Genomic DNA, 21,734 nt, shown 5'->3' with positions numbered 1-21,734 from the left:
TGTTTAGCATGTTTAAAAATTAAACTACATCTGCTGTATGTCTATCTCAGTTGCTGAGTAACTATAAGTTCCATAATCAAGATATTGCAAAAGAAGTTAATTCTTTCCCCTCCTGGGTCCTCTCAAGCATTACATTTTAGGTAGAAGTCTTGATTTCTTTAGGAAAGTGCTAAAAAGGCATAATATGGATAATGGTCCCAACAGAGTTCATTTTCCACCCTGTTCAAGCCAGCTTATTGCTTTGTGGACTTCAGCTTAAAGGCAGGGTTATTCGATTTAAGTGTAAAAACCTCAGCATTGGAGCATTTGGGGAAAAAAAAGATGCTACTAACTCAAATTTTGTGGATGGTACTTTTTCACCATGTAGGTTGCAATTAATCTGTATAAAGTAAAAATAATCACCGTGGTCCCTTGTAAGGTTTATAATGGTGCAGAAAAGTAAATACAGTGCAAATATCTAATTTATCCAAAATGTAAAACTTCTCACCCTCTCCCCAGATCACTTCTGATGAAATTAGTCATGATAGTAGTCACCTTCATCCAAGTGGGCAGGACATTTTGAGCTGTATTCTATATTATGACTACTGAAGGTGCTACTTTTTAAAAAAATTCTTTCATGGGATGTGGCTAGACCAGCATTTATTGCCCATCCCTAAATGCCCTTGATAAGGTGGTGGTGAGTGGCCTTCTTGAACCGCTGCAGTCCATGTGGTGTTGGTACATCCAGATTGCTGTTAGGGAGGGAGTTCCTGGATTTTGACCAGTCGATAGTGAAGGAACGGCGAAACAGTTCCAAGTCAGGATGGTGTGTGACTTAGAGGGGAAATGGCAAGTGGTGATGTTCCCTTGTCCTTTTAGGTGGTAGAGGTCATAAGTTTGGAAGGCACTGTTGAAGGAGCCTTAGTGAGTTGCTACAGTGTATCTTGAAGATGGTACACACTGCTGCCACTGTGCATCAGTGGCGGGTGAGGTGCCAATCAAGCGGGCTGCTTTGTCCTGGATGGTGTGTGGCTTCTTGAGTGTTGTTGGAGCTGCACTCATCCAGACAAATGGACAGTGTCCATCACACTCCTGACTTGTGCCTTGTAGATGGTGGACAGGCTTTGGGGAGTCAAGAGGTGAGTTACTGCCTGTGGAATTCCCAGCCTCTTACCTACTGTTATAGCCACAATATTTATATGAGTGGTCCAGTTCAGTTTCTGATCAATGGTAACCCCCCAGGATGTTGATAGTGGGGGATTCAGCAATGGTAATGCTATTGAATATCAAGGGGAGATGGTTGGATTCTCTCTTGTTGGAGATGGTCATTGCTCGGTACTTATGTGGCGCAAATGTTTTTGCCAATTATCAGCCCAAACCTGAATGTTGTCCACATCTTGCTGCATATGGACATGGACTGCCTCAGTACCTGAGGAGTTGCAAATAGTGCGAAACATTATGCAATCATCAGCGAAAACCCCCACTTCTGACCTTATAGTGGACATAAGGTCATTGATGAAGCAGCTGAAGATGGTTGAACACTACCCTGAGAAACTCCTGCAGTGATGTTCTGGGACTGAGATGATTGACCACCAACAACCATAATCATCTTCCTTTGTGCTAGGTATGACTCCAGCTGCAGAGAGTTTTCCCCCTGATTCCCACTGAATCCAGTTTTACAAGGGCTCCTTGATGCCACACTTGGTTAAATGCTGCCTTGATGTCAAGGGCAATCACTCTCATCTCACCTCTTGAGTTCAGCTCTTTTATCCATATTTGGACTAAGGCTGTAATGTGGTGGAACCCAACTTGACCACCAGTAAGCAGGTTATTGCTGAGTAAGTGCCACCTGATATCACTGACCACAAAACGTTCCATCACTTTGCTAATGATTGAGAGTAGACTGATGGAGTAGTAATTGGCCGCCTTTGATTTGCCCTGTCTTTTGTGGACAGAACATACCTGGGCAGTTTTCCACATTGTCAGGTAGATGCCACTGTTATAGCCGTACTGGAACAGCTTGGTTAAGGGCAGCTAGTTCTGGAGCACAGTCTTCAATATGGTTGCCGGAATGTCATCAGAGCCCATAGCCTTTGCAGTGTCCGGTGCATTGATCTGTTTCTTGATATCATGTGGAGTGGATCAGGACTGGCATTTGTGATGTTGGAGACCTCAGGAGGAGGCTGAGATGGATCATCCACTCAGCACTTCTGACTGAAGTTGTTGCAGATGCTTCAGCCTTGTCTTTGCACCGATGTGCTGGGCTCCCCCATCGTTGAAGATGGGGATATTTGTGGAACCTCCTCCTCCTGTTAATCATGATTGCTCAATTGAACAACAGGATATGGCGGGACTGCAGAGCTTAGATCTGATCCATTGGTTGTGGGATCACTTCGTTCTATCTATTGCATGCTGCTTTCACTGTTTGGCATGCAAGTAGTCCTGCATTGTAACTTCACCAGGTTGACACTTCACTTTTATATATACCTGCTGCCGCTTCTGGCATGTTCTCCTGCACTCTTCATTGAACCAGGGTTGAATCCCTGGCTTGAAGGTCATAGTAGAGGGGGGGATATGCTGGGCCATGAGGTTACAAATTGTGGTTGTATACAGCTCTGCTGTTGCTAATGGCCCACAGCGCCTCACACTAGATCTGTTCAAAATCTATCCCATTTAGCACGATGGTAGTGCCACACAACACGATGCAGGATATCCTGAATGTGAAGAAGGGACTTTGTCTCCACAAGGACTGTGTGATGATCACTCCTGCTAATATTGTCATGGACAAGTGCACCTGTGACAGACAGATTAGTGAGGACAAGATCAAGTAGCTTTTTCCCTCTTGTTAGTTCCGTCACTACCTACCACAGACCCAGTCTAGCAGTTATGTCCTTCAGGACTTAGTCAGCTCTGTCAGTAGTGCTGCTACCGAGCCACTCTTTGTGATAGACATTGAAGTCCCCCACCCAGAATACATTCTGTGTCCTTGCCACACATACTGCTTCTTCCAAGTGATGTTCAACATGGAGGGACATACAGGGCATACTCAGGGATCATGATGGTGATATCTAGGGCATGGTCTGTCAGGTACGATTCCCTGAGAATGGCTATGTCAGACTGTTGCTAAACTCTGCTAATTTTGGCACAAGCCCCCAGATATTAGCAAAGAGGACTCTGCAGTATCAACATGGCTGAGTTTGCCATTTCCGGTACTTAGGTCAATGCCGAGTGATCCGTTCAGTTTCATTCCCTTTTGCAAGCCTTTAAAAGTTTTTGAAACAACTAGGCCATTTCAGAAGGCATTTAAAAGTCAACTGTATTTTTGTGGGTCCCAAGTCACATGTAGGCCAGACCAGGTAAGGACGGCACATTTCCTTACTTAAAGGGGCATTAGTGAACCAGATGGATTTTTACAACAATCAGCAATGGCTTCATGGTCACTATTATCAAGACTAGCTTTTCAATTCCAGATTTATTAATTGAATTTAAATTCCACCAGCTGCCATGGTGAGATTCAAACCCATGTCCCCAGAGCATTACCCTGGGTCTCCAGATTACTATTCCAACAACATTACCACTATGCCACCTCCCCCAGAGGTTAGGGCTACTTTAGGATAGGAAGTGAGCCATCCAAACCAATGTCTTCCTTTGCAGCTGTTTACTAGCCTGACTAATTTTGAAGCAGTGGCAGATAATGTACAGTGATAGGCTACTTTCATTCTGAATTGACAACTCTCTGGGTGGAAATTAGGTACCTTGTGTAATTTATAGAAATTTTCAGTTTCTATTTTGTTTACAGATGTGATGTATTCAGTCCACAAGCAGCAGCTGTAGAGATCAGATATATATATTGTCTCCCAGTTAAGTCTATTTGTGAATAGTTTTATCTTCAAATTAAAAACCCACATTATTGTTTTACAAATCCTTGTCATATGATTAGTATGTTTACATTGCACAGAGGAAAAAGTAACACTTATTAATGCACAAATAGGTGAAAAGTTAAAATACAATGCATTCTTCTTACACAAATGGACTCTCATCATTATATCAAAATACATGTATGTAAAGTTATGATGTGAACTCAAACAGTTTGCAAAATCATGTTTAGTTGAAGTTTCCAAAGTCTGCCTAATATTATCTACAGATTTAGATGTTGCGTGTTTGTATATTCTCTTGAATCTTAACTGATATATTTTGGTATACCAGTGAAACTGCTGGTTTTGGTTTGATTTTTTTTGCAGCGACTGAAGGCAGCTTTAACACAACAGCTCCCTCAGGTTACTAATGGTAATAATACCATTGGTCAAACAAGTGGTACAGTGAGGATTCAGACAAAGGAAACTCATCCACAATCGCTGCAGCAGGCTGCAACTTCCACTACTCAACCAATGGTAAGAAAGAAGATCTTCAAATTAACGCTTCATAAGTCTACAATAATTTTGACTTCTTCAAAACTGTACCATGCTAAGCTTTTAAGTATCCTGAGTACTAACAGAAAAAATTTGTAATTTTATTCATAAAAAAATATTGTTCTGCGAATCCTATCAATGTATTGGATTATCACAATATTACCTTGAACAGTTTTGACTTTTAATCATGTTTTATTAATTCCGGTGGTAGAACCTAATTACGCAACAGTTAAGATTATTGCACCTATAGAAGTGCATTTTAATTCTTTTGAAGAGCACAAACAATTTACTTACAGAGGAGAAAGACCATTGGCCTATCTTAGCTCTTTCATCCAGAAATACCCTAAAAGTCCTCCCATTGTAGCATCCAAATGCTTCTTAAATTATTCCAGTGTTTTCATCTTCAGTGATGTATCCAAGAATCCATGTTATATATTGATCATTCCTTGAGTGAAGAAGAACTTCTAGATGGATAAATACTAAATGTACCCACTAATTTAAACCCACCTCCTCCTCTCACAGCTTAATTTAAGGTAATTTCCCTGAATTTACCTTTTCCGTACAGTTTACCTTTTATATAATTTATACCTCTGCAGGCTTGCCTCTCAACTCTCTCCTTTCAAGGCTGAGAAGGTCAAGTTTCTCCAGCCTTTCTATATAATTCAGATGTTTGTCAATTGGGAACAGCCTTATGGCACTTCTGAGCACTGCCTCCAACTAGAATGTCAACTATTGTGTCTCAGTGACCATAACTGGATACAAAACCTAAGGTGTGGTCTGACCAGAGCACTATACAGTTCGATCATGATTCCCTTTGACTTCTGTTTTACGTTACTAGCTAAAGGATTCAATATTCTGTCTTGATTTGTTTACCTACATTGGCTGGACATATTGAGCACGGAATCCAAGACAGTCTTTTTCAACTCATTCCTCCTTAGCTATTTTTACAGTGCGTCAGCGCATATGATGCATGTCATCCCTTTTAAGTTTATATTTTTCTGGGGGAGGGTGTTGCAGAAGGGATGGGATCTCTCCACATTAGAATATACTACATAGAGCAGAACTGATGCTGAAACCTCTGGAGCGAGATTTTCTCTAAATGGCAAGGCTCCTAGCGGGCAGAAGATTGTGTGAAGTTAAATTCTTTTAATTGTGTGAATGTTGGGGCAACTAATTCCAGTCCTTTCTTTTAATCTCTGTCTTTTCACACTCTCTCCGATTAATGAATTATGTAGCTATAAGACAAAAAAAATGTTTTATATAACAATCTCAAATAAACACTACAGTGACAAATCGTAATTTGTTATTATGTTTATCACTGCAAAAATTCAAAAAAGTCACATTTGGCTTGTTACACATGAACATGTCTTTTTTGTTGACCTGTTCTTTTCTTGGCAATGTACCCTCTGTCAGTAAGGAAACAGCTTCATTAATTACATCAAGATTTACTTGTTTATTTTTGCATTATTGTTTGCTTCCGGTTGCCAGATAGGAAATGCTGAAACCCTGTTGCCATTTCCTCTTATGGAGCCCAGTGTTATTCTGGAGCTTATACTACTTGTATTTCAAGGACTAAAGCTAAATTAGCTACCAGCTCAAAAAAAAAGAATAATTCTTCCTTATAAAATATGAAACAAAACTAGGGGCTTCCTTAACGTCAGCTTTCTCAATTCGAAGAATTGCTCATTAGCTTTTATATTATGTTAAACCTAGGATCCAATGTGTGTTCTTTTTACAGCTTTATCAACCTTTCCTCTCACTTTTAAAGATGAATGCATCTAAATCACTCACACTGTGCTCTTCTACTCCATTTAGTTTAACCAATTGGTGTATGTTTTATCTCCTTGTTCTTTCTCCTAAAATGTGTCATCTCATATTTTCCTCATTGAATTTCAGACGTAATTTTCAATTTTGTTAGCTGCATATAACTGGAAGTATCAGATTGGTCATCCATTGTACTATGCAACAATTTTTCCTTTCTATTCAAGTTCATGGAAAATAAAATCGGACAGGTTGTATAATAGATGGTCAATCCAATACTGCAAGTTTTACTACTCCACAGAAGTTAAAGTTTTGCAAGTATATTTTATCCATCATGGACCTAGCCAACAGACTAACCTACCTGTATTCCTGAGCTCATTGAAGTTTTTAGTTAACTGCACTCCCAATTTTTATGTAAATGTTGTCATGATACCCTTCTACTGAAGTCTGGATTCAATACCAACATTTTTCGTCATTAGCTCCTGTCCCCATATTTATAATGGAAACTGTCAATGGAAATTTGTCATGCTCTAATTATTGCCCTCATCCACCCTGCCAGCATCACCACTGGCAGGAGAGTGACTTTCTAGTGTAACCAGTTTATAACTACAGTTTCCATTGTAACTTCCTATTTCCACAGTTATAATGGAAATATAAATAATAGGACCGCAGGTATGACTAAGATGAGTACTGAATTGCATCTATGTGCTCTTGTCCAATTATCCCCCGGTTTCTATCCTCACTTCACCTGAACATTAAGTCACCATTCCCATGTGCAATGCCATAGGAAATTAACTATATAAGAAAGGAGCTAAGCCTGTACAAATTATTATCCAATGTTTGACATCCTACTAAAGGTTATCTAAAAAAAAAATGGAAACAACAGTCCAGACACTAATCCCTGGAGGACGCCACTGTGCATCTCTCTCCAGACTGAATAACATCAGTTAACTGCCAATTTCTAATCCATGCTGCCATATTCCCTGTGGAATTTAATTTTATGAACAAACCTCCTATGCTGCACCTTATAAAAACAACTTTTGAAAAATATCTTAACGCTTAACATCCGCTGCTTTTACTTTATCAATAGACACTTATTTTCTCAAAATGCTCTATTAAATTTGTCAGATAAGTTGCTTTTACAAATCCATGCTAGCTGTTCTTAATTAACTAATGTTTTTCTGAGTATAAATTTTACCCTTTATAATGGACTCCAGAAGCTTACCCAATCCAATACCAGTCTTAAGGTGATTGGTCTGTAGTTGCCTGGTTTATTCACTTATCTCCTTCAATCCCTCAGCATAACTTCCATATCCAAAGCTTTCAAAAGATTGTGGTCAGAGCAGATGCTGTTGCTTCTCTGACTTCCTAGACATTCTAGGATACATTGTAAAAAGATTTGTTGCCTTTTCTGTTTTGAGTTTCATCCACTTCTTCTGTACAGAAATGTCTTGGATTAGTGAATAGTGATGTTGCTTGGATCAACCTTGTTGAGGAGCGGTGAGGTGAGTTGGAGTGGAGAAAGAAAGAGGCAATGAGAGGAGAGATGAGTCCTGGGTTTTTATTATACCCCACATGCTTTGTAAATACCTCATTGAATGAAAAATTAATGGCCTGTATGTTAGGTAAGAAGCAACTATTTTCTCCAGGTGAGTGAGGAAATCTCTCCCTTCCCTTTCCCAACATGCTAGCAAGTAAATCTATTTTCCATAAGAACGTGAAATCATAGATTTTGTTGTAGCACAGAAGGAGGTTGTTTGGTCCTTCAATCCTGTTGTGACTCTGGAACCCATTCTTGGGACAGAAACTTGGCCTTGTTGGGCGGGCTCAACGAGGGTGAGCGGGGGCGGTCGGGAAGCCGACCACCGCCCGCAATCGGGGCCGGAAGGCGATTTCACACTAGTGGGCCAATTAAGGCCCACCCAGCGTGAAACGTGAACAGCAGCGCTCAGCACTGCCTGTACGGGGGGTGGGGAGGAGGGTGAGTGGGGCGAGTGCGAACTTTGTGCATGCACCCGAATGCGTGCTTGATTGTGCTGGCTGTTTGGTGGGGCTATCCAATTAATTCTATTCCCCTGCTCTTTCCCCATACCAGTGCAAATTCTTTCTGTTCAAGTATTTATCTCCCTGAGACACAGCTGCCTCAGGAAGGTGAAGAGTTATATAAAAAAAAAACTAAAGATATTGAAAATGTAATAAAACATGTCCCCTCATGTGACTCTTACATGAGCAGGGACATGTTATTAATTAAGTTTTAAAATTTTAATTATTTTTATTAGCTTTAGGAAACCTCATTCCGCCCGTGGATGAGGTTTCCTAAAAAGTGCAAAGGCTGCTTGGCCTTTTCGCCTGCCTGCCTACCGTTAGGTTGGACAGGCAGTGAAAAATTCTATTTATTTGATAATTTAATGGCCTTTACCGGCCTTTTAATTTTTGGTGGGCACGTTGCTGACTCTGGCGCGCACCTGCCAAATGAAATATACGTGACATGAAACGTGACTGCACGTTGACATGTCAACGCACGCCATTTTACACTTGAGAGGGTCGGGTGCGCACCCGCCTACCAAGCTAAAAACTTTGCCCTTGGTGTACTTTCCCCAAACAAGTTTTTCAAGTTTTTATTTTCCATATATTTATCCACTAGATTCTGCTTCTACTCCTATTTCTGGTAGGATGTTTGATGTCCTAACAAACATCTGTGTAAAAATAACTGTAAAAACAAATCTCATAACCTCTCTTTGTTGTGTTAATGATTAACTTAATATTAAGCACACTAATTACTGATTCACTTTCCATTTCCTCAAGACTGTCATAATTTTGCGTACCTCCATCAAGTCTCCCCTTAGCCTTATCATAGAACAGACCAGTTTCTCTTGTAACTGAGGTCAGGATTTTACTGTCTGCCATGGCATGTCTCCCCCCCCCCCCCCCCCCCACACCCCGGCGGATGCAGCGAGCCATTTAAATCTCCATTCAGTTCGGCGGGATGTATCAGCCCGCCGGGTGGAAGGGGCTGTAAAATCCTGGCCTAAGTTTTTATTCCTAGTATCGTCTTACCACTTCTGCAACCCATGACTTTGGCAGCCCCACCCCCAACATAGACCTCTCCCTTCCTCCACAACTGGTGTAGTTATTCTGCTGTGGCCTAATCATGGAATGATATATCACAGATGGAGGCCATTCAGTCTGTTGTGCTGGCTGTTTGGTGGGGCTATCCGATTAATTCTATTCCCCTGCTCTTTCCCATAGCAGTGCAAATTCTTTCTGTTCAAGTATTTATCCAATTCCCTTTTGAAAATTGCTATTGAATCTGCTTCCACCACACAGTCCAGCAGTGCGTTCCAGATCACAACTCACACCCCATAAAACATTTTTACCTTAGTCACTTTGGTTCTTTTGTCAATCAGCTATTTACTCCAACAAAAGCATTCATAATTTTGAGTAGTTTTAATAAATCTTTAAGTCTTTTCTACCCTAAGGAATTCAACACAGCTTCTCCACTCTCTCCACAGCACTGAAATTCCCCATCTCTGGTACCATAGTAGTAAATCTCTTCTGTACCTTCTCTAAAGCCTTTCCATCCTTCCTAAAGTGTGTTGCCAAGTATTGAATGCAATAATTTAGCTGAGCTCCAACATTTGTGTACATACACCCCCAAGTCTCTCTGTTGTTTCACCTTTAATATCATACCATTTAGTTTATATTGCCTCTCTTCATCCTTCCTACCAAAATGTATCACTTCACGCTTCTCTGCACTAAATTTTATCTGCCATCTCACCAGTCTAAGTCCTTCTGAAGTCTGTTACTATGCTGCTCATTGTTTTGTACGTTTTCTGAGTTTTGTTATCTACAAGCCCTTAAATTATGCTCTGTACGCCCAAGTCCAGGTAATAAATATCAAAAAGCGCACTGCTCCAAATGCTGACTACTGTATACTTTTGTAGTCTAAAAACAACCATTCACCGCTATACTTTCTTAACCAATTAGCTATCTGCGCTACCATTGTCTCTTTAATCCTTTGGACTTCAATTTTGCTAACATGTCTATTATGTGGCTCTTTATCTTTTATTCTTTTGGAGGCAGGTTCAGTTGAGGCATTCCGTAGGGAATTGGATTATTATCTAAAAAGGAAGAATGTGTGGGGGTTATGGGGAGAAGGTGGGGGAGTGGGCTGAATGAACTCCTTTTATCCTGTAACAATTCTGTGGGCACAATTTTATGAGTCAGTGAGTGGGGACACGGTCTGCTCGCCGATGTGTAAAATGACGCGGTGACGTCGGGAGGAACTCCCGATGCCACTGCACCCAATTTAAATTTTCAGGAAGGCGGGAGCGCAGCAAAATCAGCTGCACGACCGCCGACCTGTCAATGGCCAATGAGACCATTGACAGGATCAATTAAGTAATTTAAGGACCTGCCCGACCAACCCTAAGGTTGGCAGGCAGACCAGGAGCCCTGGCGGGAACTAGAACAAATATGAAACCTCATCCACAGGCAGGATGAGGTTTCGTTAGGCTTTAAAAAATGTGAATAAAGATTTTATAAAAATTATGGACATGTCCCAACTCATGTGACATTGTCACATGAGGGGACATGTAAGGGAAATTTTATTTTTCTATTTTTGTCTTTTTTACACGTGCAGCCGATGTCCCTGAGGCTGCACTTACCCTCAGGGAGATGAGTGCACCCTTTCGTGCTCATGCGCAAAAGAACGCACTCTCGATTTTGGGATTCCACCCCCACCCCCACCCGCACAGGAAGCGCATAGCGCTCCCATGCAGACGTCACGCTGGGTGGGCGTTAATTGGCCTGCCCATATAAAATGGCGCTGTGCTTCTGATCGGGGGTGCCGATCGGAAGCGCGCCCGTATGCACCTGCCCATCAACTTCCCCCCCAACGGGAGGGAAATTCAGCCCTGTGATTCTGTGAAGTCCATATGCACAACATCAACCTCATTACCTTCATCAACCTTCTGTGTTGCATCTCATCAAAGAACTCCATCAAGAATAGCAAATCCATGCTGACTTGCATTTATTGGCTTTTACTTTTCCAAGCACCAGTTAATTTTGTCCCAGATTATTGCCTCATAAGGTTTCCGACAGTGCCTGTAGTTGCTGGGTTTATCCCTCGCACCCTTTTCTGACTGGGAGTGTAACATTTGCAATCCTCCATTCTTAGAGCACTATGGAGGATTGTATCTAGAGCCTCCACAATTCCGCCCTTCCTTCCCTCATTAACCTAGAATGCATCCCATCCAAACCAGGTGACTTTCCTATTTCGAGTACTGCCAATCTTTTAAGTTCTTCCTCTTTATTTATTTGTATCCTATCCATTATTGCTACTACCTGCTGCTTTACTGGGAGATTGGCAGCATCCTCTTCTCTAGTGAAGACAGATAGAAAGTACTTACTTATTCCCTCAGCCATGCCTTCTGCCTCCTCAAGAACATATCCTTTGTGGCTCCTAATCTGTCCCACCTTTTCTTTGACTAGCCCTTCATTTTTATGTTTATAAATAAATAACTTGTATAGGTTTAGCTTTATTTTTTTACTTCTATTCCTATTTGGAAAACCTCAACTCCATGATTTTTTAACAGCACAAAGAAAAAGACTGACATTTATATTAGCACCTTTCATGACCACAGAATGCCCATAAGCACTTTCCAGCCAATGAAATACTTTTGAACTGTTGTCACTAATGTAATGCAGGAAGTGCGGCAACCAATTTGCACAGAAAAAGCCCCCAAAAACAGCAATGTGATAATGACCAGATAATTTGTTTTTTTGATATTGATTGAGGAGGAATAGAGGCCAGGGAATAACTCCCCTTTGAAATAGTGTCAAGGGATCTTTAAGATCCACCTGATGGAACAAACGGACCACAGATTAATGTCTCATCCTACAGTTGGTAACTCCAGCAGTGCAGCACTCCTTCAGTACTGCACTGGAGTGTCAATTTTGATTTCTGTGCTTAAGTTCTGGGGTGAAACTTGAACCCATAATCTTCTGACTTACAGGCAAGAGTGCTAACAACTGATCCACAGCTTATCTGTTTGTTATTGCACTGTCTCAAGATTTGTATATCAGAGCTCCCTATGTTCCTGCTCCTCTATTAATTTTAAAACTTTGTCACACAGTGTTTCTGTTTGCATAATCCTGATTCAAACCCATTTTGCTCATAGTTTTTAAGCCTGTCATATAGTATGGGTATTTTTCACTCAAATAACATTGGAATAATATTGTTTTGCTTTTAACAGTCATTTTCCAAATTTGAGAATATATTTTAATTGCCAAATATGAATGGCATGTATATCATTATGCACAATATAGTTCTCAAATTTAGAGAATTTTTTCAATTGAATAATGCAGTCCCAATAAAATAAAGAAATGGGAGGACTATTATCAGTAACATTATGAAATTTTGTTTTTCCTTTTCCCAGCAATGAATTAGCTTTGATATACAGTACAGTGCCACCTAGTGTAAGTGAGGAAAATTGGATGGTAAGGGCAAGTACATTTCTTGTGATAGATTTCAGATTAAAACCATATTGATAAAATACTGGATGCAGCATTTATTTAAGTATTAGCTATCAAGTGTGTCTGCAGAAATGCTGACAGTTTGTGAGATTTTGGGCTCAGAATATTGTTTTGCAATAAAAATACAAGAATTTGCACGTCAGAGTTACATCATTGTTACAGAGATGGTTGTTAGCTGACATATCAGAAAAACTTTTTGCCTAGTGCAGTTACAGTTAGTTGATTTTCAATTTTCTAGCTGCAGTCATGCTGGGGTACACTTCCACTGGTGACAGTCAGTCTCATGGACCCCGTCCAAGTGTTTAATTTGCATAAGCAATAATTGTCAGTGGGCTGTTCAACTAGGGTGGCATTGCAGTCAAACTGTGGTGCTTTCCTCATCTAACATCTACACAGCAGGACTTGCTGGTGAGCAATCAGAAGCAGAAACCCTGACTAATTTCCTCCCATCCTTCTCATTCTAACTCATGCCCAGCATCTCTAACATCCACCCAGCTGAAATCATAACTCAATACAGACACTTGGGACAGTTTGTTAAATATGCTAGCCAATGCCATGTTCTCTGCAGATTCAGAAATAAACATGTCAATTTTACAAAGGGAACCTACCTGGTCTTTATGGCTCAACTCTGCAGTGAGTTACCAACTGAGTCATTAAGGGAAGCTATATGAATTTTATTCTGCCATTTTTTCCTTCTTATTTATGAACAGGTACATGGATGTTACTTTGCTAAGGGATAAGGTGTATAATGTTACAAACAGTGAGATGAAATCGGACAATGCTGCAAACACATAGCAGCTCCATGAGTGAAGAGAGAAACTATACAGATCTTTTTCTTCTTTATTTCAGATTTTTAGCATTTCTAGTTTTCACATTTTGAGCAATCTGTCCTTTAAACTGTATAAAATTTCTTGAAAGTTGAATTATTGCTTATAGACTGAGTATGAAAACTCATTTTGAGAAGTGCTTTCTTACTTAAAATCTAACCAAGAACAAAAGTTTACCATGGTTTAAATGTATTTGTTTAATGAAGTTTGAGTTTAAATTTTAGAGTATCGTGATTCTGCAATAAGTTGATTGAATGGTGGCTTCATTACAGGGCTCCCCAGGCCAGCCTACACAACAGATTCAGAGCAGTGGTGGTAGAAGGAGGCGAGCAATGAATGAAGACCCAGATGAAAAGAGACGGAAGTTTTTAGAGCGTAACCGAGCAGCTGCTTCAAGATGTAGACAGAAGAGAAAAGTATGGGTGCAGTCTCTTGAAAAAAAGGCAGAGGACCTCAGTTCAACAAATGTGCAACTACAGGTAAGTTATAAAATATTTCCCCATCTATGGAATTAACGAGGTCGCTATAACATTATATAACCTGTATCAAAAGTTTCTTATTCTACATTTTGCATCTGGCAGATTGATTTAAAAATGCCTATTTGTCAACCAGAGTATTAACCCAAGACTTAATGCGATTTTAACTTCAAAACTTGAAAGAAATGTATTAGTTTATTCTGTCTTTATGTGGAGACTTGTAGACTCCACTTGAACTGATATTAATGGATTTTGAAAATGCATTAACTTCTCTCAGTCCTCGTTTGTATCTTAGCCAGAAGCAAAGTCGTTAAGCATGCCACCCATTATGTCTTTTACTGAAAATTGAATGTCAAAGAAATAATTAAACTGTACTTTGTATGAACCCATTAATCAATCTTGAGGTTCTTCTATAATTCCTCAGCTGACATTCAAGCACAGATGAACAGTGTAGTAAGTTATAATGAAGTATCATTGCTTTTATATTATTTTAAACGGCAAGTCTAATAAGTGTGAGGGTTGTTTTCGGACAGTATTGCAGTGAAGCACTTAATGGTTACTTGCCCTGCTGCTTATGTTTTTTATGGTATGGTAGCAGCAACAACTGATTTTCCATCCTGAGAAAATTCTCTGGCTTTTGATTATTATATTCATTTTATGTTTTAATGGTAAATGCCAGGTTGATGTTAGTTTGTAGTAATAACTAATTTTCCACAAGAACTTTATGTTTTTATAACCTTAAACAAGACCTAATTGCTTTACCAACCATATCTACATGTTGCTGTTTACCAACAGAAATGTATGTTCCCTAATCACTACTAGTGCAATTGAATATTTGCCATTATTTGTATCCTTTTCCCCCCCACCACCCCACCCTTCTCATTCACAATCCACTTTTGTCTCCAACTTGTGTTTTCTGTACATGAGTATAAATGCAAATGCTCATTGTTACCTTTTCGCAAAGTAATCTTCTAGACCACAATTTCACTTTCTCATTTGAAAATAGCTGGTTACCATTTCACTTTGTTTCAAAATGTACAGATTACAAACTGTACAGTAGGTTAGTAATTTGCATGTTACATTCAATTGAACATGCAAGTGTAAAGCTTTCACGCCCACAACCACACTGTAACTCATTCTCCTCTGCTCACCCTAAAATATAAATAAGTGTTAATATAATTGTGCACCAAGGGGCTGGAAATTGTATAGAACTCCTTGGGCTGTGTCACTCACATTGAATGTATACAATAAACATTACATGTACCACAATTGTATTGAAGCACCTCAGAGTGCAACATGATCTTTATAGATAATTTGAATCTCACTGCACTTTCTGTAATGACCATTTTGAAATGTTTGTAGTGTTATTTTTATGGGGCTGAAGCACCTCAGAGAGCAATGTGATCTATGTAGATAATTTTAATATCATTGCACCTTCTGTGATGGCCATTTTAAAATGTTTAGTAATGTTCTATTAGATATTTTATGAATGAAATATATTTTTGCAAAAAATAACAAGCCACTGCAAGTACCATGATCCAGTGGACAGAATCAGTGATAGGACCTAGGTCCATTGCAGCACTTAAAGGTCTGCCAACCCTTCCTCACCCCAGTCTTCCCTATTCTCTGGATACAAAGCTGCCTGTTCCACCGGCAGGAACATTCCAATTGCAACATTCCTGGCAACTTTCACGTGAGAGAATCAGAAATCAGCTGTTTCTCTCTGTCCCTGTTTTTGCAGTCCAAGTGGATGCTTCTTTCTTGCAAGATTCACTTCAGTATAAGATTAATAGATTTTTTAAAATATGCTCAGTCAAACTTTTAAATCTTCAGTGTTTCTGCCCATTATGATTATGAGGACTTGCAAGCCCTGCCTGACCCGACTTAGTTTTTTTATGACATTAATGATCAGTACAGTGTGCAGTGACAACCTGTGTGAAGGAGTTGGTTCCAAATCCAGAACATACCCAAATCTGGCACTGTCTGGGCCCCAAGGGTGCCAATTTGGGACACTATACCTGTAGTAGAAAAAATAGCACTACACCTTAAAATCTGTAGTGCTTAAAAATTATGTTGGGGAGGGAGGCAGTGGCACATTGGTATTGTCAGTGGACTAGTAACGCATGAATCCTATGGTAATCCTGTAGGGACCAGGGCTCAAAACCCACCAATGCAGATAGTGGAATTTGAATCCAATAAAAAAAATCTGGAATTAAAAGTCTAATGATGCCTAGGAAACCATTGTCGATTGTTGTAAAAATGCCCTTTAGGGAAGGAAATCTGTTGTCCTTACCTGGTCTTACCTACATGTGACTCCAGACCCCTAGCAATGTGGTTAACTCTTAAATGCCCTCTGAAATGGCCTGGCAAGCCACTCAGTTGTATCAAACTGCTACGAAGTCTATAAGGAATGAAACTAGATGGACCACTCAGCATTGGCTTAGGCACTGAAAACAGCAATGGCAAACTCAGCCCTGTTGACCCTGCAAAGTATTCCTTACTAAAATCTTGGGGCTTGTTTCAAAATTGGGAGAGCTGTTCTACAGACTAGCCGTGCAACAGCCCGGCATCATCAAATTCACGGAATCATACCTTACGGATGATGTCCCAGACACCACCCCTGTGTATGTCCTGTCCCACCGGCAGGACAGACCCTGCAGAGGTGGCGGCAGAGTGGTATATAGTCAGGAGGGAGTTGCCCTGGGAGTCCTCAACATTGTCTCATGACACCAGGTAAAACATGGGCAAGGAAACCTCTTGCTGATTACCACATACCGTGCTCCACTCAGCTGATGAATCAGTATTCCTCCACATTGAACACCACCTGGAGGAAGCACTGAGGGCAACAAGGGCACAGAATAAACTCTGGGTGGGGGACTTCAATGTCCACCACCAAGAGTGGCTCGGTAGCATCACTACTGACCCAGCTGGCCAAGTGCTAAAGGACATAGCTGCTAGACTGGGTCTGAGGCAGGTGGTGAGGGAACCAACAAGAGGGAAAAATGTACTTGACCTTAGCAACCTGCCTACCGTAGATGCATCTATCCGTGACATCAGTAAGAGTGACCACCGCACAGTCCTTGTGGAGCCGAAGTTCCATCTTCGCATTGAAAGTACCCTCCACCGTGTTGTGTGGCACTACCACCGTGCTAAATGGGATAGATTTTGAACAGATCTAGCAACTCAAGACTGGGCATCCTTGAGATGCTGTGGGCCATCAGCAGCAGAATTATATTCAACTAGAATGTATAACCTCATGGAATGGCATAAGCCACACTTTACCACTATACCATCAAGCCAGGGAACCAACCCTCGTTCAAAGAAGAATGCAGGAGGACATGCCAGGAGCTGCACCAGGCATATCTAAAAATGAGGTGTCAACCTGGTGAAGCTACAATTCAGGACTACTTGTGTGCCAAACAGCTTAAGCAGCATACGATAGACAGAGCTAAGCAGTTCTGCAGCCAACGGATCAAATCTAAGCTCTGCAGTCCTGCCACATCCAGTCGTGAATGGTGATGAACAATTAAACAACTCACTGGAAAAGGAAGCTCCACAAATATCCCCTACCCTCAATAATGGAGGAACCCAGTACATGGGTACAAAAGATAAGGCTGAAGCATTTTGCAACAATCTTCAGCCAGAAGTGCCAATGGATGATCCATCTTGGTCTCCTCCAGAGGCCCCTAGCATCACAGATGCCAGTCTTCAGCCAATTCAATTCACTCCACGTGATATCAAGAAACAGCTGAAGGCACTGGAAAATTGCCCAAGTATGTCCTGTACACGAAAAGCAGGATAAATCCAACCCGGCCAGTTACCACCCCTCGGGTGGTAACTGTCGATCATCAGTAAAGAGATGGACGGGGTCATCAACAGTGCTATCAAGCGACACTTGCTTAGCAATAAATAACCAGCTCACTGATGCTCAGTTTCACTGCGCCAGGATCACTCAGGCCCTGACCACATTAGAGCCTTGGTTCAAACATGGGCAAAAGGGCTGAACTCCAAAGGTGAAGGGAGAGTGACTGCCTTTGAAATCAAGGCAGCATTTGACTGACAGGAGTCAGTGAGAAACAAGAGAGAACGCTCCGCTGGTTGGAGTCATACCTAGCACAAAGGAAAATGGTTGCGGTTGTTGGAGTTCAATCCTCTCAGTTCTAGGACATCACTGCAGGAGTTCCTCAGAGTAGTGTCCTCAGCCCAACCGTCTTCAGTTGCTTCTTCAATGACCTTGCTTCCATCGTAAGGTCCGAAGTGGGGATGATCGCTGATGATTGCACAATGTTCAGCACCATTTGCAACTCCTCAGATACTGAAGCAATCCATGTCCAAACGCAGCAAGACCTGGACAATATCCAGGCTTGGGCTGACAAGTGGCAAGCTGAAGTGGGGAGGCAATGGCATAGTGGCATTGTTGCTAGACTAGTAATCAAGAGACCCAGGGTAATGCTCTGGGGACCATGGTTCTGAATCCCGCCATGACATGATGGTGGAATTTGAATTCAATAAAAATTGGGAATTAAAAGTCAAATGATGACCATGAAACTATTGTCGATTGTTGTAAAAACCCATCTGGCTCACTAATTCCCTTTAGGAAAGGAAATCTGCCGTCCTTATCGGGTCTGGCCTACATATGACTCCAGACCCACAGCAATGTGGTTGACTCTTAAATGCCCTCTGAAATGGCCTAGCAAGCCACTCAGTTGTATCAAACCTCGACAAAGTCTAAACCTGGAACTCCCTTCCTAACAGCACTTTGGGTGTACCTATATCAAATGGACTGCAGCGGTTCAAGAAGGCAGCTCACCACCACCTTCTCAAGGGCAATTATGGATGGTCAATAAATGCTGACTTCACCAGCAATGCCCACATCCCATGAATTAATAAAGAAAATGTCTTGAAAGCTAAAAACTTTCAAACCGCTGAATAAAAATTAGCAAATTTGAAATGAGAAATCATTAGAGATTATGAATACTTTGGGAAGCTCTGTTTTCTGTTCATTCACCAACTCCTCTGTTGCATTTAGTTGCTGCTGTAACGTGGTTAAAATAAACATTTCTGTGCTTAGAAGTCACCCAAATCTTCCAAGGGGTGGCAGTCACCATCAGCTCCTACTTTTCTGTGCCACATCAGAGCTCTGCATTTTTGCCAGGGCTTCCAATCCTGGCTTTTGCAGAAGTGCAGAGCATAACTGAAATCCAATTGCTGGATCTTCAGAATGCTGGATGATCGGGAGAAAACAAGCTGCACCCCTTTTTATGGCACTAGCTGTCGTATTCTGGTAAGTATTCACTAACACACTAAAAAGCTGGAACATTTAAACAGTTTTTTGGTGTGTAATTGCATGAGAGTATGAGTGAATGGATGAGTGAATGTGTGAACGCGTAGGTGGATAAGGAGGTAGGATGGATGAGGTAAGTGGGTAAGGTAAGAGACTCAGGTGGCAGGTGGGTAAGGTGAGTGGGTAGCAAGTGGGTAGGGTGACAGGTAAGGGTGTTAGGTGGGTAAGGGTGGCTGGTGGGTAGAGAGGTAAATGGGTAGGGTGGTGAGGTTGGGTCAGGTCAGGCCAGGTGGGGAGTCGGTGGGTTGGGCTGGGGGAGTTGGGTCCTGAGGTCGGGTCGAGAGGTCCGGTGGAGTTGTGGGGGCAGTCTGTGGGGGGAGGCGGGTGGTGAGGTTAGATCAGGGGAGCCAGTGGTCAGGTCAGGTTGGTGGGGGAATGAGGGACTAAGGTCGGGGTCGGGGGAGTCAGTGTGAGTGATTGGGTGTCAGTTGTATAGTTATCCAGGAGTTAGACTAGGATTTTTCTGTCTAATATTTCCTGGTTAGCTATTCAGGTAAGTCGGAACTGTCCAAAGTCTCCGACTCTAACTCAGAGTTGGAGAGCCCCAGGGAGCTGGGGAATTGCCCATTGGATGTTCAAATTTCCAAGGCAATTCCCATGGAGTCAGCGCAACTTGAGGGGTACGTCCAGTCTCCGATGATCCGGAGACCGGAAGATCTGGACCAGTGTTAGAGTTACTGACTTGAACCCAAAAATAAATGTAAATTTGAAGTAAATAGACATGAAGCAAATTTATCAGTTCCAATAGCAATCTTTAATTCAGTAACAATGCATTTTCTATTCACCATTTGCTCAATTTCCTATTAACCAGCACCCTGATTCAGCAAAGCCATGTATTGCATGGTACAATTGACCACTGATTGTAGCTATATCAGTTCATTATTTGGTGAAAGATTTGTACTAAAAGCATGTTACAAGAATGGTTGCAACGCTACAGGATGTTCTGTACACTCCTCTGTTCAAAGCAGCTCATTAAGACGACTCCAGTTTTATTAAGTTTTGAGATAAACATGAGATTTTGGTAATACTACTGCCTTCAGGATATACTATGAGATCCAGAATAGGTTGACGGTGGAATGGATTTGCAGTATTTGTGTAGGCAAACCTTTTTGGCTCCATATTAGTACCAGTTTTCAAAGAGTTTGTTAAAGTAAGGCAGCAAACCTGTTTCAAAACAGTTGAATATTGCCAGATCTATCTATCTATCTGTAAAACATAAGAATGTTTAAAGCCTGCCCCCTCTTGTGATGGTTGCAGTAGTGCTGATGCTTTTTGTGAAAGTTTTTCTTTGTTCCCTAGAATGAAGTCACCCTGCTGAGAAATGAAGTGGCTCAGCTGAAGCAGCTACTTCTGGCTCATAAAGATTGCCCTGTAACAGCCATGCAGAAGAAATCTGGCTATCACAGTGAGTAATGTTCCATTACCTATATCCCCAGGCTATTGAAATGAAATACTGCTGAAATGAACTAAGTTGGCAGTAACAAGGAATTGCAGTTGGTATTTAAAGTTAAATATTAGAAATTCCATAAGGTTATTGTAGTGCAGCTGCAAATGTGTGTGTCTGCATAGATAAAACGGAGTATTCATTTGTTTTATGTAAAGTTTTGTATGGTATTCAGTTGGTCTCTCAGCGGTGAATAAAGTTTTGGATTTAATTTTGTCTTAAATTTTTTCTCTTAATTTAAATATAGCTGCTATAAATTCCATTGTTTTTGTCTTCTTATAAAATATTTGGTTGGCCATGTTCATTATATATACATGAGCAAATGTGGGGCACTGAACTGATCCAATTAGACAACTACTAAAAGTCTTACTAGGTCCAGAGGATTAGAATAAATTGTTACATATATTTCAATGTTCAAAGCCTCCATTGATTATAAAACCATTTGTGTAGTGCTTCTCCTCATTTTACTTAAAAGACATGTTAATTTAATAACACCTGGATACTCTAGTTGTAACTAAACAGTTGTATTAAAAAAAGAAAAAAAACGTTGACATCTTTACAGCACCTATCAGGCTGCAACTGGACCTCATTGTGCCTGTTTTATAAGCATAAAACCACTTTTGAGATCCAAATGACGCATGAGAGATGTCCAACCCAATATTGCCTTATAAGTTGTTCTATTTGCTGTACTGTAATATTTGGTCAGAATATCAAATATGACTGATTTAAATGCAAGCACAAGGCATGAAATGTTCTTTCTCCATTGATGGTTAATGGGAAAGGCTACTGTTTTCAGCAGATGACATTGATTGCAATGAACAAAATTACTATTGAATTCCAGTTGAGTGTCACAATAGAATGAAGTTAGGCATCTCATGTTACAGTAAAGAAAATTATCTTCTGTTCAAAACTATGATTTGTACCAGTCAGTGAATATATTAAAAGGAATATTGACTG

The 21,734-nt window shown here is 40.9% G+C and overlaps 1 protein-coding gene across 6 annotated transcripts in view; it reads left to right on the top strand.

The window, feature by feature from the left end:
- The window catches only part of atf2 (activating transcription factor 2), a 196,332-nt gene that overhangs the window by 162,655 nt on the left and 11,943 nt on the right, over positions 1-21,734 (top strand). For 4 of the 6 annotated variants that reach the window (XM_041201497.1, XM_041201501.1, XM_041201499.1 and 1 more), the window contains 3 exons: positions 4,221-4,370; positions 13,786-13,992; positions 20,633-20,738. In XM_041201497.1, coding sequence (XP_041057431.1) covers positions 4,221-4,370; positions 13,786-13,992; positions 20,633-20,738 — 463 coding nt within the window. Of the gene's footprint in view, positions 1-4,220; positions 4,371-13,785; positions 13,993-20,632; positions 20,747-21,734 lie in introns of those variants that run through there. The other 2 variants (XM_041201503.1, XM_041201502.1) reach the window with 2 other exon arrangements.

This window comes from Carcharodon carcharias, chromosome 12 (genome assembly GCF_017639515.1).
Source record: "Carcharodon carcharias isolate sCarCar2 chromosome 12, sCarCar2.pri, whole genome shotgun sequence".
In the NCBI taxonomy this organism is placed as follows: Eukaryota; Metazoa; Chordata; class Chondrichthyes; order Lamniformes; family Lamnidae; genus Carcharodon; species Carcharodon carcharias.
Note: the sequence above shows the minus strand (reverse complement) of the source record. Positions and strands in the feature narration are given on the sequence as shown.